Source organism: Heteronotia binoei, chromosome 13 (assembly GCF_032191835.1).
Source record: "Heteronotia binoei isolate CCM8104 ecotype False Entrance Well chromosome 13, APGP_CSIRO_Hbin_v1, whole genome shotgun sequence".
Classification (NCBI taxonomy): domain Eukaryota; kingdom Metazoa; phylum Chordata; class Lepidosauria; order Squamata; family Gekkonidae; genus Heteronotia; species Heteronotia binoei.
Genome location: NC_083235.1, coordinates 26,884,388 through 26,902,526, shown reverse-complemented (window position 1 = coordinate 26,902,526; position 18,139 = coordinate 26,884,388). Strand labels below are relative to the sequence as shown.

The 18,139-nt window shown below is 45.8% G+C and overlaps 1 protein-coding gene across 1 annotated transcript in view; it reads right to left on the bottom strand.

The window, feature by feature from the left end:
- OS9 (OS9 endoplasmic reticulum lectin) overlaps window positions 1-18,095 on the bottom strand; it is a 47,505-nt gene extending 29,410 nt beyond the window's left edge. The window contains exons 1-4 of the mRNA XM_060252618.1: window positions 17,901-18,095; window positions 6,280-6,456; window positions 4,567-4,630; window positions 1,845-1,921 (exon numbers count right to left, since the gene is read on the bottom strand). Of these exons, the coding sequence (XP_060108601.1) occupies window positions 1,845-1,921; window positions 4,567-4,630; window positions 6,280-6,456; window positions 17,901-18,077 (495 nt within the window). The 5' untranslated portion in view covers window positions 18,078-18,095. The remainder of the gene's footprint in view (window positions 1-1,844; window positions 1,922-4,566; window positions 4,631-6,279; window positions 6,457-17,900) is intronic.
- Window positions 18,096-18,139: the final 44 nt, after the last annotated feature.

Here is an 18,139-nt window from a genome sequence, read left to right as displayed (position 1 = left end):
TTCCTGTCTTCCATACATAATAATGAGGAAGGGTGGCCATGAAGTTGGAAGATGGCACATGACACAGCTGTTTACCTGGAGCATGAGAACATCTGCTATACAAGCACCACCCCAGAATTATGCTGAGTGTTTTGCAATGAGCACACTGTCAGACTTTCAGGGACTAGGGTGAGGGTGGAAAGGCAGAAGGAACAAACTTCCCTTGCTATGCAAAACAATGTTATTTTAAAAGAACTCGAAAGTAAGCAAATCATGCCCTGCAGAGTGCAGACCAGCCATTCTTTATTACACACCTTTTGATGTGGTGGTTTCTGGTCCAAAGAACCACGAGGCAGAAATTAACACATATCTTTGCTAGCAGCCCAATACTGTTATGCTCTACAAAATCCCCAACTGAAATATATTCACTACTTCTGAAGTCACCACAGGTAAGGCCCTTATGTACAAAAGGTTGCTTTTTGTTCTGATACTCTGCATTCTCTCCTAACTCTACTAGCTTAGGGGGGCCAACTGTTGGGAGGGTAAAAAGTAATCAAAAACACCCAGCCTGGACTGGCCAACTTGCTTTGTATGTTTTCTTTCATTCACCTAAATTGGTAAGTTCATGTCATGACTATGAAAGGTTATTGGCATAAAATCTTAACAACTTTGTTTTGGTTACATGGAACAGAGGCAATAACAGGAAACTGCTGCTTTAACGTTCCCATCTTGACTTATACTTGACATAGATGATGTCAATAATTATTAAGCACCATAATAACTAGTAATTAAGAGCAGACATCTAATAACCATTCTAGTAACGTCTAAAATTGGATTGGATAAAAATATGGAGCAGAGGTCCATCAGTGGCTATTAGCCACAGCATATTGTTGGAACTGCCTGGGGCAGTGATGCTCTGTATTCTTGGTACTTGGCGGGGGGGGGGGGGCAAAGTGGAAGGGCTTCTAGCCTCACTTGTGAACCTCCTGATGGCACTTGGGGGGGGGGGGCAGGTTTGGCCACTGTGTGACAGAGTGTTGGACTGGATGGGCCATTGGCCTGATTCAACACGGCTTCTCTTATGTTCTTAAAGAAGTTCCTCATTCCACTGCAGGGCCTGAAAGATCCCCTGGAGTTCATCCAAGTGCATGAGCTTAGAAGAAGAGAAAAAGAGATTGGATTTATACCCCACCCTTCGCTACCCAAAAGAGTCTCAGAACAGCTTACAATCTCCTTTCCTTCACCACAACAGACTTCCTGTGAGGTAGGTGGGGCTGAGAGTGCTCTCCCAACACTGCTCTTGAGCAAAACAGCCTCTGAGAGAGTTATGACTGGCCCAAGGTCACTCCAGCAGTTGCATGTGGAGGAGTGGGGAATCAAACCTGGTTCTCCCAGATGAGAGTCTATGCACTTAACCACTACACCAAATCGACTCTCTTAGTTTACAAACTCTAAAATAAGGGGGAAGTAAGAGAGAGAATAGGAACCTCCACCCCCGAGAGAATTTCAAGCTGGATTTGTACATAAGTGGTTTTATGGCAGGACAGCTTGGAGGCCACGTCATGCTAAAGCTGGGTAATTTTACTGAATTCTAGCCATATCAATGTTCCATTCTACTGATCCCAGGAAGGTTTAGTCTTTGGTACCAAGATGTTCGAAACCCAAAAGCCTAAGGGCTAATGGGGAAAAAAGGAAAAGGAGGAGAGAAAGACACACCTCAGTTCTTGAGTCTCTTCAGATTTGCTTTCCAAATTCTGGCCACTTCTCTCCCCCAACCCACACCTTCATACTTTATAAGGAACCAGTACGCCCATGTTCGCCCTTCCCCACTGCATCAGAAACTCCAGACCCAGAGGAACACCAACCTTTGCTGTTTCATTGTCCCAGTCAAATGCAGACTGGTAATACCCAAGGTACAGGATGTCACCTTTGATTTCAGACTCTGGGAGGGGGGAAAAAAGATACAAGAGGAAATGATTGTTAGGTAAGGAACTTGGAAACTGTGATCACAAGGAGAATTGAGGGAGAGCCCTACTATGGCCCAAGGGTGGAAAGAAGTAGGCATAAGCTTGATCCCACCTCCTGGTAAACGCAGATGCTACTGGCCTGGTCTATACCTGCAGACTATGTATGAATACATTTGGAGTGAGGGCTACTTTAATATAGATGTACTCCTGAGAGATTACTAGTCTCACCAGGGCTTTTTTTGTAGCAGAAACTCCTTTGCATATTAGACCACACCCCCTGATGTAGCCAATCCTCCTAGAGCTTACAGTAGGCTCAGTACTAAGAGCCCTGTAAATTCTGGAGGATTGGCTACATCAGTGGGGTGTGGCCTAATATGCAAAGGAGTTCCTGCTACAAAAATACTGAATACTTATTTGGGACTGAGCCAGCTAATAACTGGAAGGGGAGGGAGAACAGTATCGAGTGAAAGAATTTCAGTTCTGCATGCTGATGCCTGAAGGAGAACAGTTGATTTGGTTGTGTCACGTTTCTTTTTTTAGGAGTCCGGAAACATGCTCAGTCAACCACGCGTCAAAATCGGCACTGCTAGTTAGTCCTTCCTGCCTGCAATCATGAGTGCACAGATAAGCAGCCAGGAAAGTGTGAGTAGATAGGTAGCCAGATAAGAGAGCTATTGATGCAGTAGAGCTGCAAGACCTCATTCCAACCTCAGCTTGCAATACGGGGGATACAGGGGTGGCCAAACTGTGGCTTGGGAGCCACATGTGGCTCTCGAAGTCCTCAACACCCTGTAGGCTGGCTTGGAGAAGGCATTTGTCTCTTTAAATCACTTCTCCAAGCCAAGTCAACCAGTGGCTTGGAGAATGCATCTGAAGTTAAAGATGCTTTCTTTCCACCTCTCCCTCCCCACCCCCAAATCTATTTGCCTTCCTTCCGTCTCTCAAACATCTGACGCTCATGTCTTGCAGCTCTCAAACATCTGATGTTTATTCTACGTGGCTCTTACATTAAGCAAGTTTGGCCACCCCTGACATGTTACTGCAAGAGCTGCCAAAACGATGCACATCAAGCACCTTGGCAGTGGTAATAGAGGCCTGGAAATTCTGATTATTATTACTCCTTAAGGCCTTGAAACAATCTGGGACCGATATATCTACGGGACTACCCATTGGATTGCAACTGTTTTAAATTACTGGTTTTATGGATTTTATGTGTACCTTTTGTTGTATATCGACTACAGCCTGGCATTGGCCGGGATGAGGTGATTTATAAATTTAATAAACAACCACCACCACCACAACAAGCTGCAAAGCAGGAGAAAACTGCAGAGAAAAAGCAGTAAGTGGGAGGAGAGTCAAACACTGCCACAACCACTGCTTTTGTCTTCAATCCTTCCTCATTTAGGACCAAACTAGACAATGCACATGCCATGAGTCAAGTCAGGGCCCCTGACCTGCAGGTGGATGTTACATCAGAGAACCAACATTCTCAAGTCTGGGACCAATTCAGCTTGGGAGTGAAAGTGGGGCTTCAGCCACAGAGTTTGGCCCTGTTGAGTGCAGAGTGCACATCCACTGAGTGCAGCATGTGGAGCCCTGGGAAGGGGGGGGGGAATCCCCCACCTGTAACTGTTTCAGCTCCAACAAACAGTGCAGGAGGGAAAGCTGTAATCTCCCACTCCATTCTGCTGTGCCAGGTTCCTGAGCCAGATCTGGCCTAATGCTTTCAGGATCATTAGTTCCGCAATGCTTCTGGAAACATTAGGATCCCAATGTAATGTGTCAGAGAACTCCAAACCAGCATGTAACAGATGTATGTATCACCCAGTACCTTTCTTCACTGTACATCTTTAAGGGGGGGGGGGGAAGAGTGTGAAAAAAATCAGCAAAAGGGGGGAGGGTAACAGCAGCTGGAGGAAGGGCTGAGCGCTCCCTTCTGCTTGTTGCTACTCCATCGCCAATTACACCACTTTTTACCATAGCAGCAAATGCCACCTTCAGTTTCTCCATAAAAACATTTACTGATTTGTAGCCAAAAAGAAAGCAGCAGGTGTACCAAACAGATGCATGCTGGGAGAAGGGAGGCAGTCAGCAACTGCTCATTCTTGTCCCGTTTCAGACCTCTTAAAGGAAGAGCTTATTTCAGGTGGAGTATTCATCCTGACCTCCCCCAAGCCAAGCGCTACTACTGTTCGGTTATCTTAATGTCCCTTCAGTTTGGTAACACTGATGCTATTGTTTTACATTGTGTGATTCCTATGAGCATTGTTGGGGACTTTTTTGTGAGCTGTCAAAGGTAATATTTATTTTGTAAAAAGGTGAAACAGTGGTGTAATTGGTAGTGAAAGCAGGGCTTTTTTCACAGCAGGAACTCCTTTGCATGTTAGGCCACACACCCCTGATGTAGCCAATCCTCCTGGAGCTTACAGTAGGCCCTGTACTAAGAACACTATAAGCTCCTGAAGGATTGGCTGCATCAGGGATGTGTGGCTTAACATGCAGGGAGTTCCTGAGTAGAAGTAACAGCAATCAAAGCTGCCTTGAACCACAGAGGGCAAAGCAGGGTATAAATGTTTTTGATAAAAATAAACAAACAGGCAGACAAATGAAACAACCGTACCTTCCATATGGTATTGCTGAATGTGCTTCCCATAGCAGAACTTGTATGTCCACCAGTCCTTAGTCTGAAATAAGAAGGGGGAATGCTGAAACCTATGATATTTGGTCCAAGGTAAATCCCACTGAATCACCTTTAGCAGTAGAAATTTTCACAAGGGAGACAGAGGGAGATACCACATCAATTCCTCTGTAACCAGAAAAACCGCTTTTCCTCTGCAAATAAATAAGCTCAGCGGCACACCGAGTTCAACTGAATTTTTGATCACTGAAGCCAAAATTAACAGAGATTTTTGCATTCTGGACAGGAAGAAAGAGTAAGAAGATAGATAAAAATAAGCGGGGGTGGGGGGTTGTAGCAGGAACTCCTTTGCATATTAGGCCACACACCCCTAATGTAGCCAATCCTCAAGAGCTTACAGTAGGCCCTGTACGAAGAGCCCTATAAGCTCTTGGGAGGATTGGCTACATCAGGAGCGTGTGGCCTAATACGCAAAGGAATTCCTTGCTACAAAAAAAAATCCCTGATGATTAGCATTTATAGCAGGGCTATGCACTTCAACTGGAATATGAAATCTCAAGCTGATTAATGAATTGGGAATAAATGTTAAATATCAGTGAGGCAAAGAATCACAGGTAGCTGCTTTTTCAGGCTGTTTCCTCTACATGCACGTGTGTGTGTGCGCGCGTGTGAGAGAGAAAAGGATTAGAGATGACAGGCAAACAAGTAGTTTTCAGCTGTAAGATCCCACATTCAAATGGGGACCTGCAGGGAGGTTTCAGTAACATGTAGTTTAGTTGGTCAACAGCAGGCCTTAAATTCAGCAGGAGCTCACAGGAGCACAGCTCCTGAACCTTTCTGAGGGTTCCCCCTGCTCCTCCCCACTTACCTACTTTGTCCATTGAATAGTAGATGCAGCTGCATAACAACCCCTGGATTAGACCAGTGGACAGCCAGCCAATCACCAGGGGCTTTCCTCCCCCCCCCCCCCCGCAACCCTCATTAACCCCTGGAGAAGCCCATGCCACCCTTTCTCCACCTGTTATGTGATTCTGGGTAGCTTGCTGGCCTTTTGACTTTGGGGGGGGGGGGAACCAAGAAGAGCCCAAGGTGAGCGAGGTCTGCTTGGGCTGGCTAGAGATCCAGCAAGCAGGCCTCACTCACTTGGGGCTCTCCTTTCTTGCATCAGGTTGCTTTTGCCTGGTGGGGGGTGGCGGTGGCATATGCTAATGAGTTCCACCACCTATTTTTCTACAAAATGATCCCTGGTCAACAGACAAATGAATGATCCACTGAAGCAGATCCTTTAAGAGGCAGACTGCCCTACTTTAAGAGAGAAGGAAGCACTGGGACTGCAAGGTAAAGGTCAACGTTGTGGGTTTAGAGATTCCTGTTTCCTCTTCCAACCACAGACTCATTGAGCAGTCCCTGGCAAGTCACGCTCTTAGCTTCAAGTCCTCTGTCAATAAAACAACAGTGTTAGTGACTTACCTCTGAGGAGTTTCCCAAAGATTAATACCATAAGAGCATTTTGCCTGGTCTAAGTACTAAATAAAGACTCAGTAATGTGCTGAGCATGCTCTGTTGACCTCGACCTCGTCATAGTTCTGGAAGGAAAACCTGATACCAAGGAAGGGCTGAGCCGATCTATTAAGACAGACTCCGGCACTTCATTTGGCTGCCCCTTGGGCTTCCCAACACCTGTCCCTGAGTCACCTTGATAAGGCAAGGAGCTGCTTCCATGGGTTTCAGCAGTTCCGAGACCCCCAGTCCAGTGTAGCTCTGTGGATCCTCATTTTTCTCCTGATGGATCTTCACCGCGGCAGCCGGTAGCCGGCACTCATATTTCTGCTTGTATTTGGAGGAGATGGTCACCACGTCGGAAGCCTTACTCTGGAAAGGTACAAGAACGGGAGCCAGAAGGTGAGAAAAAAGGGCAGTGAGATTTTTAAAGAGATAAATAGCCAGGTGTGAGGGATGGGGAAGCAGGGTTTTGCAGGAAAGCCATTTACAGCCGTGCCAGTCCAAAAGTACTGGCCTGGTACACAATGAGACGTAACAGCAGGTAAGCTTTTGAGTTCCTCAGAACTCTTTATCAGACCAGATGTTAGAGAAAAACAGATTTTTAAAGACCTCATGCCAGCATCTGGTGGGTTTGCTTACAGCTTAACATCTGCTTCCTTCTTCTCTTTTTCAGATTCTGTAACCTGGCTTGGAAGAGTTCTGGGAAACCTGAAAACTTGCACACTGTTATGTCTCATGAAGCTATTATCTGGATTGTGTTCTTGGCTTTTGGATACTGCAGGAAAGCCAATGGTGCCTTGAAGAGAATTTGTGGATCCTGCTCCCACCAGTTTTCAGCCTATATGAGGGACGGCACAGAAATCACTGCAAGCTAAGAACCCTGCCATTCACTTCCTCTTTGCAGAAGCCTAGGTGGTTAATCCCTTGACCTAGAAAGACTGAAATTCCCCCCCTCCCCCACAATGTCTTCCAGAAAACCCTTTCGTTGGAGGGTATCAGAGCACAAAGATCTGTGCTTAGCGCGGACTAAAGCGCAAAGACAACTATAATTGCTTCTTTCCCTCCAGCTTGCACTTTTTAAAATATGCAAAGCGTTTGACAAGCTCCCTTCCGTTTGAACACTGCTAATCAGATTATGGAGTCAGAACAAGACAGGCAAAAGGATATTATTCCCATTCTCAATTGGTAGAGCTCCACACGATAAGGACAATAACTGCAGTCACAGCAAGGCTTTGGCAGTGCGGTAGAGTAGAGGCCCGTGGCCTGTTAGCAACCGGTCCAGGCGTTGTATAATTATTTCATTATATATTACAATAGAAGAAGACGATGATGACATTGGATTTATATCCCGCCCTCCACTCCAAATCTCAGTGGCATAAAATTTCCTTTATCTTCTTCCTCCACAAAAGACACCCTGTGAGGCAGGTGGGGCTGAGAGAGCTCTCACAGAAGCTGCCCTTTCAAGGACAATTCTGTGAGAGCTATGGCTGACCCATGGCCATTCCAACAGCTGCAAGTTGAGGAGTGGGGAATCAAACCCAGTTCTCCTAAATAAGAGTCCGCACACTTAACCACTACACCAAATTAATAGAAATAAAGTGCACAATTGTGTCATCCTGAAACCATTGTGCATCCCTCCCTCAGGTCCGAGGAAAAATTGTCTTCCACAAAACCGGTCCCTGGTGCCAAAAAAGTTGAGGACCACTGCAGTAGAAGACAATCCCTATGACGACAGTTACACACATTCTGATAATTTAAAATTATTGTCAGAGTAGGATCTGAAACATGTGTTACACAGAGCAAAGAGTTCATTGCCAGAACAACACAGCAAGAGTCACAATGCAAGCATGAAGTCAGCAAATGATGAAAATTTGCCCCTGAGGCCAGCTGCAATTGTACTAGGAACTACTTCTACCCAGACCTCAGAACACTCACAAACAGATTTGAGCAGCCACTGTAGAGACACAGGTTTATCAAAAGGCCTTAAAAAAAAACAAAAACCTAACAGTAACACTGCAGAAACACACTTTCATTTATAAACCAGCACAGTGCAGCAGTTATAGAGTAGGACCTGGTAGGTTCAAACCCCTACTCTGTCACTGGGTGACCTTGGACTACTCATTCTCTCTAAGCCTAACTACCCCATTGCAATGGGTTGCTCTTGCATGGATAAAATGGAGGGGAGAATGAGGCTGTAAGCTGCTTTGGGTCCTTACTGCCAAGAAAGGAAAGGAAAGATCCTCTGTGCAAGCACCAGCCGTTTCCGACTCTGGGGTGACGTTGCTTCCACAACCTTTTCACGGCAGACTTTTTACGGGGTGGTTTGCCATTGCCTTCCCCAGTCATCTACACTTTCCCCCCAGTAGGCTGGGTACTCATTTTACTGACCTTGGAAGGGTGGAAGGCTGAGTCAACCTGAGCTGGCTACCTGAAACCAGCTTCCGCTGGGATCGAACTCAGGTTGTGAGCAGAGCTTAGGACTGCAGTACTGAAGCTTTAACACTCTGTGCCACGGGGCTCCTACTGCCAAGAAAAGCAAGATATAAATATAAATGCAGCCATCCCCTTTTGAAAGCCGATCAATTAAGTGACAGCTCTGTTTTTGATGTCCCTTGCGTCCCAAGGACCCTGCTATAGTATAGACGACTACTTTTGCTTGGGCGCACTGCAAAGCCAGTTGACAGATCTGCAACTGGCGGGCACCTACTCTGGGTGAATTTGCATGCTGGGAAAGAGCAAGAAATGCTTGCATGTTCACAGCACCATGAATGTAATTTGCCTTGCAAATAAGGGCAACACACTTTCTCTTGCCTGCCACCTACACATGGCAGCCCTCAGGCCTTAGGGAAAAAATAGGGAACAGAAGCAATGTTATCAGAGTTACCTGATTACCTGAAAGGATTCCTAGTCAGCAGAGGAAGCCCAGGGAAGCGCCTAATTATAAGGCAGAGTTCAACTGCAGAGTAGGTTAAATGACTTACTGATCCTGAGGCTGCCACTTATACCTGCTTTAACGTATTTGTTTTGCACATTTTTATCCCTCCCTCCCAGGACTCAGGGCAATGCATGCCATTCTCCCCTCCCCCATCTGATCCTTAAAACAACCCTGCAAGGTAGGTTAGGCTGAAGGTGTCTGGCAGACGATCACCATGCAAACCCCATGGAAGAAAGGGAAGCCTGAACCTGTGTCATGGATAGAGCCAGAAATATAGGGGAACAATTATAGGGGTTTAGATAAAAATATGGAGCACAGGTCCATCAGTGGCTATTAGCCACAGTGTATGTGTGTATATAACATTTTTTGCCACTGTGTGACACAGAGTGTTGGACTTGATGGGCCGTTGGCCTGATCCAACATGGCTTCTCTTATGTTCTTATGTTCTTAACAATTGCTGGACTTGACAAAAAGATCACAGAAAATGTCTCTGCACTAAGAACAGAGCAAGCCCTCTCTGCACTTGTCTCTTCTAAGTTTCTCGCTTTTCTTCTTATTATTATTTATATATTTATTTTATATCTTTATATCTTTCTTGCTTTGGGATGGTGCAAGATACTGCTCTTTCTTTTACTGTAGGTTATGACTAAGGACGGGTACTTATACTGTTCCATTATTCTGTCTGTTATGTGTCATCTCTTTTATAAAAAGCAATACCTACATAATCCTGGTGAGTTTATTTTATTTTTAGATCCTTAGACTGATGACAATATCGACTGTATTATATCTCAGTCTCATGTGCGCTTTATGTTATTTATATGATTTGGTGTGTTTTATATGTGCTTCACTATATTTTAGTAGTTTAATACACTATATATTGAATTTTAACAGGAATAAATGTAAAGTTATGCATTTAAGTAGGAAAAATCCAATGCATGGCTATAGAATGGGGGAGACTTGTCTTAGCAGTAGTATGTGCGAAAAGGATCTAGGAGTCTTAGTGGACCATATGCTGAACATGAGTCAACAATGTGATGTGGTGGCTAAACAGGCAAATGCTATTTTGGGCTGTATGAACAGAAGTATAGCGTCCCGATCACGTGAAGTGATGGTATAAGCTTTACTCTGCTCTGGTAAGATCTCACCTGGAGTATTGTGTTCAGTTTGGGGCACCACATTTTAAGAAGAATATAGACAAGCTGGAACGGGTCCAGAGGAGGTCGATGAAGATGGTGAGGGGTCTGGAGACCAAGTCCTATGAAGAAAGGCTGAAGGAGCTGGGCATGTTTAACCTGGAGAGGAGGTGGCTGAGAGGTGATATGATCACCATCTTCAAGTACTTGAAGGGCTGTCATCTATTCTAGAGGATGGTGTGGAATTGTTTTCAGTGGCCCCAGAAGGTAGAACCAGAACCAGTGGGTTGAATTTAAATCAAAAGAGTTTCCGGCTCAACATTAGGAAGAACTTCCTGACCATTAGAGGAGTTCCTCAGTGGAACAGGCTTCTTCGGGAGGTGGTGGGCTCTCCTTCCTTGGAGGTTTTTAAACGGAGGCCAGATGGCCATCTGACAGCGATGAAGATCCTGTGAATGTAGGGGGAGGTGTTTGTGAGTTCCCTGCATTATGCAGGGGGTTGGACTAGATGACCCTGGAGATCCCTTCCAACTCTTATGATATCAAACTTCTTTTGATTTTTTTTTTAAGAAAGAACAGATCCAGCCCAGCCACTCAATGAAGCACACCAAGAAAGGAGCCCAGAGACCCAGAACTGAAACAGCCTTGGAGAGGAATGAGAAAACAAAAGCAGCCACATAACTTGGCGGCCATGGGCAGATTAGAAGCAGCTTAACATATAAATCGATATTAGATATGTTGAGGCCCAAGTGCAGAAGTGTCTGAGTACAACAGGCATGTCCAACTTCACCAAAGCGGAGAGATTGTTTAAAGATGGGTGTGCTGGTTGATGGCCAAAAGATATTCATATATATGAGAAACGTGCAATCGCTGACCACAAACAGACTTTCTTAGCAAGAATGCACTTTTATATATTTTAAGAAGATACTTCAGGAATAGATAACCTTGTATGTTGTTTGAAGTTATGAGAGAATAAGATAGCCAAGAACGTGCAACCTTATCAAGTGGGAAAATTAGCTATTGCAAGGAAATGACATTCAAATCCTATAAACAGGGGAAATTCAATTGATCAAGAGCTTCTTCTCAGAAGGGGCTCCTTGCCTGTGACCTCCACGATTCACCTCGCTTCTTTTGGATACCTCACAACAACCCTGTGAGGTAGGTGAGGCTGAGAGTGTGTGACTGGCCCAAGGTTACCCAGTGAGCTTTCATGGTAGAGTGGGGATTTGAACCTGGGCCTTCAGGATACTAGTTAGACATTTGTGGGGTTTTCGTTGGTATTTGTGTGTGTGCATGTGCTTGCATGCCTGACTGGAGGTCATAGCTGAGTTCTGGCGACCCCTAGTGGGACTTGGATGTTTCAGAGAGGTGGCTTCCTATTGCCTGCCCCAGCCTCCCAACTGCTGGTATTCCAAGGAGGTCTCCCATCCAAGCACTTGCCAGAGTCGACCCTGCTTAGCTTCTGAGATTGGATGAGATCAGGCTTGCCTGCGCTATTCAGGTCAGAGCCTAATCTGATACTCTTAAACACTACTCCACATTGGCTGTCTCGTAAACAAAATCACTGGCAAATACAACAGAGGTCCTGAAGTTGCAGTACTATTAACCCATTACTTCTCCAAGCTAAGCCAGCCAGTGGCTTAGAGAATGTGTTTGAAGTTAAAGTTGCTTTCTTTCTACCGCTCCCTCTATCCCCATCTATTTGCCTGCCAGTTCTCAAACATCTGACATTCATTCTATGTGGCTCTTACATTAAGCAAGTTTGGCCATCCCTGACCTACCCTGACATGTTACTGGAAGAGCTGCCAAAAAAAATGCACATCCACAGTGGTAATAGAGACCTGGCAATTATTGGCAAGGGTACTTGACAGAATGGAATAGCTAAACTCTAAGAAAAAGTTTAAAATGGAAACAGTTTCTCTGATATTACTTGAGTACTATATCCAGAACGAATCCAAAATGTTGATGAATTATACTTCCAGCTAGAAATTAACTGATCTGATATAGGAAAGCTAATTAGGTGTCTAGGGCTTAATCGCTTCCATATCTGAATCAGGCCTGAACTGAATCATCAGACACCCAGTTAGAATCATAGAGTTGGAAGGGATCTCCAGGGTCATCTAGTCCAGCCCCCTGCACACTGCAGGAAACCCACAAATACCTCCCCCTAAATTCACAGGATCGTCAGTTCTCTCTGATCTTAGTCCAGTGATCCTTGCCACTATAACACACTGGCTGGCATAGCTTGCTGCTTCCAGACTCCACAATGCCTAGGCCACAGCACAGACAGCATCCAGTTTGAAAGAAAACTTACTGGCTCCCTTTCTACTCTAAGCCAGCCTCTTTTCAAAAGCCTCTATTGGAATGTAAAACAAACGCACTGTTCCTGCCCTCTGGAATTCTTTTGCAGGACACAGCTGAGAATTCACAGGAACAGAAAGCATCCCTTCACCATGACCAAAGCCAAGCCTCCCTTCCTCCCTGGTGCCAGATCAAGGCCAGAAGCAAAAAGAAAAAGAGAGAGAGTTAAATTGTCAAAGATTTCAGGTTTTCACGGCTGGTAACATCATTAGGGTTTGTAGAATCTTTCGGGCTCAAGTGCCGTGTTCTACTGGAGAAAGTTTTCCTTCCAGACGTTTCGTTCTCAGCTGCGGAGAACATCCTCAGTGGCGTTGCAGCCGGAGCAGGCGCTCTGACCTTCTTGGCTGCAGTGCATTGAGACTCAATGCACAGCAGCCAAGAAGGTCAGAGAGCCTGCTCCGGCTGCAACGCCACTGAGGATGTTCTCCGCAGCTGAGAACGAAACGTCTGGAAGGAAAACTTTCTCCAGTAGAACACGGCACTTGAGCCCGAAAGATTCTACAAACCCTAAAGAGTTAAATTGGCTTTACTATGTTTAGGTCACCTTTTTGCAAACCACAAAGGCAACACCATTCAAGCAATCTCAGTCGATCGTGCTTCCCCTGGAGTCAAGCGCCGCACATGCACTGCAAACCTCAGGTATGATGATGCAACCTGTGCCACGAATGCAAACATACACCAATGAATCCTGCCAAGGAGCCAAAGGTGTCTCTGTTCCCACAAGCCGAGCCTCAAGAGAAGCTTGAAGACAGGCATTAGTGCTGGGAACTCTATCACTAGTCTATGATCAGCGTTGTGTAGCTCAAGAAGGCTTCTTCAGTCAAAGCAGGGCTTCTTCCCAACCCTGTTTTGTAGGAGAGAGTAAAGTAGGCTAGCCTCTAAGCATACATCATATATTTCAAGATTAGCATCTGGCCTTCTAAATAGGTCTCAGCAGGGATTTTTTTTTTTGAGCAGGAATGCAGTTCCTGCTGACTCGGCATCAGGGTGTGTGGCCTAATATGCAAATAAGTTCCTGCTGGAACAATGGTGATGTCAGGGGGTGTGACCTGATACGCAAATAAGTTCCTGCTGGGCTTTTTCTACAAAAATAGCCCTGGGTTTCAGTACTGAGGGCTGGAGCAATCAGCCAGCCAGTGTGGTGCAGTGGTTACAATGAACACATATGAAGCTGCCTTATATTGAATCAGATCCATCAAGGTCAGTATTGCCTACTTAGACTGGCAGGGGCTCTCCAGGGTCTCATGGTGGGGGTCTTTCGTATCACCTCCTACCTGATCCTTTTAACTGGAGATTCTGGAGACTGAATTTGGGATCTTTTGTGTACAAAAACAGGGGTGGCCAACAGTAGCTCTCCAGGTGTTTTTTGCCTATAACTCCCATCAGCCCCAGTCAGCATGGCCAATGGTTGGGACTGATGGGAGTTGTAGGCAAAAAACATCTGGAGAGCTACCATTGGCCACCCCTGAAGTAGAGGCTTTTTCATGGAGCCACCGACTTCCCCACAGTGTCAGACTGGGATCATCTGATGGACCCAAGTTCGAATCACTACTCTGTCATGGAAACTCAACTGGTGACCCTAGGCCAGTCACTAAGCTACCTCGCAGGGTAGTTGTTGAGAGAATAAAACAGAGGGCAAAAGAACAATGTTCTATGCTGTTTTGGGTCCCCACTGGGGAGAAAATAAATATAAAGCCCAGTCCGTATTAAGGGCCGCTCATACTACATTGCTGAGGATTCCTCCAGCTTTGCACATATAGAACCATAGAGCTGGAAGGGACCTCCAGGGTCATCTAGTCCAACCCCCTGCACAATGCAGGAAATTCATAAGAACCTCCCCCCCACACCTCCACTGACACCTGTTCAACACCCAAAAGATGGCAAGAAAACCCCTCCAGGATCCCTGGCAAACTGGCCTGGAAACAAAATGACAAACAGCATTTCCCTGGATGAGTAAGAAAGGGCCACAAGAACAAATACAACCCTTCCTAACCTCCTTCTCATGATCTGCCTAAGAACAAAGTCAGCATTGCTCTCAGATGGCCATCTAGCCTCTGCTTAAAAACCTCCGGAGGAGGAGAGCCCACCACCTCGTACTTATCTAACATATGTTTGATCTTTGCAATGATGCCTATTGCATTTCTTGGTCTTTCAGTCCCAGCCATAAGAACAGCTTTGCCGGATCAAACCAGTGGTCCATCTAGTCCAGTTGTCCCGGAATATCAACAAAATAGGACTTAAGTCTAAGCCTGATATTGTCTCCTTGTACTAATATTTGGAGGCTTAGTGCCTCTTGATATGGACTCTCTCTTTAATTATCTTAGCTAGTAACTACCGATGGATGTATCATCCATAAATATGCCCAGTGGTTAAACAAGTGCTTCAATAACATGCACGTATGCCTCTAAATAAGAAGACACTTGTACATCTGATGGAGTGAGTTCTAGTTTATAATTTGCATGGTACCATCAGCATACAAAGCAACTTTCAGAGCTGCTGAGGCTGAATATTCACCCTCCCCATCAGAAATTTACAGTCAAAGAGACAAAGAAAGTAATGGGAGATGAAATGCAGAGGCAGGGACAGGATATATGTGGGCAAGTGTCCTTAGATGCACTTCAAAAACTGGGTAGATGATTTAGGGCAGGGGTTCCCAACCCCCGGGCCGTGGATCAGTACCGGTCTATGGCCTGTTAGCAACCAGTCCATGAGTTGTATAATTATTTCATTACATATTACAATATAATAAGTAGTAGACGAAGAAGACATTGGATTTATATCCTGCCCTCCACTTTGAATTTCAGAGTCTCAGAGCAGCTCACAATCTCCTTTACCTTCCTCTCCCACAACAGACACCCTGGATGGGACTGAGAAAGCTCTCCCCAGAAACTGCCCTTTCAAGGGCAACTCTGTGAGAGCTATGGCTGACCCAAGGCCATTCCAGCAGCTGCAAGTGGAGGAGTGGGAAATCAAACCCAGTTCTTCCAGATAAGAGTATGCACACTTAACCACCATGCCAAACTAATAGAAATAAAGTGCACAATTGTATCATCCCAAAACCATCCCCCACCCTGGTCCCTGGAAAAATGGTCTTTCACAAAACCGGTCCCTGGTGCCAAAAAGGTTGGGGACCACTGATTTAGGAGATAAGTCAGAGGCCACAGAGAAACCATGGAGGAAGAAATTGATGGGAGAGACGGATATCACACTATGTATCTGTTCGAAAAGAGTTCCAGTTCCAGTCATGGCCTGTGAAAATTGAGGCCACAAGACACCTGTTCCCTTAAACACAAAACTGTTTGATGCTGCAATGTAAGCACAGCCATCTCTCTGACATCTGACACTTTCCCACCTGTAACTCCATACAGCTGGACGTTAGCCCTATTCGCATTGAAGTGAACCCACAGGTAAATATATACCTGTACGAAAGAGCTAGTCCACATTCACTTAAAAAAAGAAAACAAAACAGGGACCAGTAGCTGGACTTTAAAATACCATATCCTGCTGTATATACACTGAAAGGAACATAATTACCCACTATACATATAAAGAAAAAAACCAAGGCTTTACACACTATCTTGTGCATGGAGCTATTCAACAATATACAGAGACAAAAACAAGTCCACTTAACTCACACGTGCTCATGAAGTTGCTCTACAGTGAATCAGACCAGGAGTCTACCAAAGTCATAACTGTCTACTCTGATACATGACAGCTCTCCAGGGTCTCTGGTAGATGTCTTTCACATCACCTCATATTTGAAACTTTAAACTGGATTTGCCAGGAGTTGAACCTGGGACCTTCTGCACACAATGTAAAACACTAAATAGCATTGCTATTATTTAACTTATTTGAACCCCTCTTTTCTTAACTTATTATTTTCTCCCCAGCAAGGACCCAAGCAGTGTTCCCTCTAAGCTGAGTTAGTGTGAGCTAGCTCACAGTCTTTTAGTCTCCGGCTCACATGTTTTTGTCATAGCTCAGGAAAAACTTCCTCAGAGTAAACTAATTTATGCAGTAGCTCACAACATAGAATTTTTGCTCACAAGACTGCACAGCTTAGAAGGAGCACTGGACCCAAGTGTCTTGCATTGCTCTCCACACCTCACACCACACATTTTATCCTCCTCACAACCCAATGAGGTAAGTTAGGCAGAGAGTACAACTCGCTACAAGTCACCCAGTGAGCCACCATGGCAGAAATGGGGATTCAAACCCGGGTCTCCCAGCTACTAACTCACCGCTCTTAACCACTACACCACACTGGCTCCCAATTCTGGCAGGTGGCATCTCTTCTGGCTCTGCTAGTGGCACCAGAAACTGAACCAGGGACACCGTGTGTAAGTAAATTAGGGGCTTCCGCCACCGAGCCTATAATCTGGCATTTCACTGCACGCACCTTCCCCACTGGGAATTTGTACTTTTCTTGCGCATACCTGGGATGTGCACAGAACAGCACCTGTGGCTATTTATAGACTGTAGCCTAAGGTACAAAGCAGCTATTTGAGGAGCAAAGGCAGCTTTTTGTTGTTTCTGCCTGCAACAGGCTCCAGAACAGTGTTCCCTCTAAACTGAGTTAGTGTGAACTGGCTCACAGATGTTTAGCCTCCAGCTCACACATTTTTGTCTTACCTCAGGAAGAATGACCCCAGAGCGCACTAATTTATGCAGTAGCTCACAACTTTATTGCCAGTAGCTCACAACTTTAATGCCAGAAGCCAGGCCTTGAATTCAGCAGGAGCTCACAGGAGCACAGCTCCTGAACCTTTCTGAGGGTTTCCCCCTCTTCCTCCACACCTACCTTCTCCATCGAATAGCAGGTGCAGCTGCATAACAATCCCTGCATGAATCCAAGTGGGCAGCCATGTTGTTCTGAAGCACCGGAACAAAGTCAAGTTGCACCTTTATTAAGGCCAACAAAGTTTTATTCAGAAGGTAAGCTTTCGTGTGCTCTAAGCTTACCTTCTGAATAAAACTTTGTTGGTCTTCAAGGTGCAAGCTCTAGATGAGCTCCACCACCTATTTTTCTACAAAATGACCCCTGTCAGTAGTTCACAAAGCTGAATTTCTGCTCAGACGACTTTGCAGCTTAGAGGGGAACACTGCTCCAGACCAGGGCTCTGTCTCCCTCGGGGGCTGGGCACCAGTGTTCCCTCTAAGCTGAGTTAGCGTGTGCTACCTCACAGATGTTTAGCCTCCAGCTCACACATTTCTGTCTTAGCTCAGGAAGGATGACCCCAGAGCACAATTATTTATGTTGTAGCTCACAGCTTTAATGCCAGTAGCTCACAAAGTAGAATTTTTGCTCACAAGACTCTGCAGCTTAGAGGGAACATGGCTGGGCACTCCGCCCCCTGACCGACTTCCCTCGGCCCCGACCCTACCTGCCCAGCCATGACGGGCTCCGCTCCGATCTCGATCCCATATTTCAGCTCGCTGAGCTCGTGCAGATTCAAGGTCCCCAGAGCATGGGCAGGGGCGAGTGTCGTCGCCGCTGCCGCCACCAAAAGCACCCAAGGCCCGCAGGACGCCCAAAGCTGCTGCCGCCGCGCCGCCGCCATTTTACTTCACTCGCTTCCTCCGATTCGGCTCTTGCCCTTCCTTTGAGCTTACTTCCGCCCTT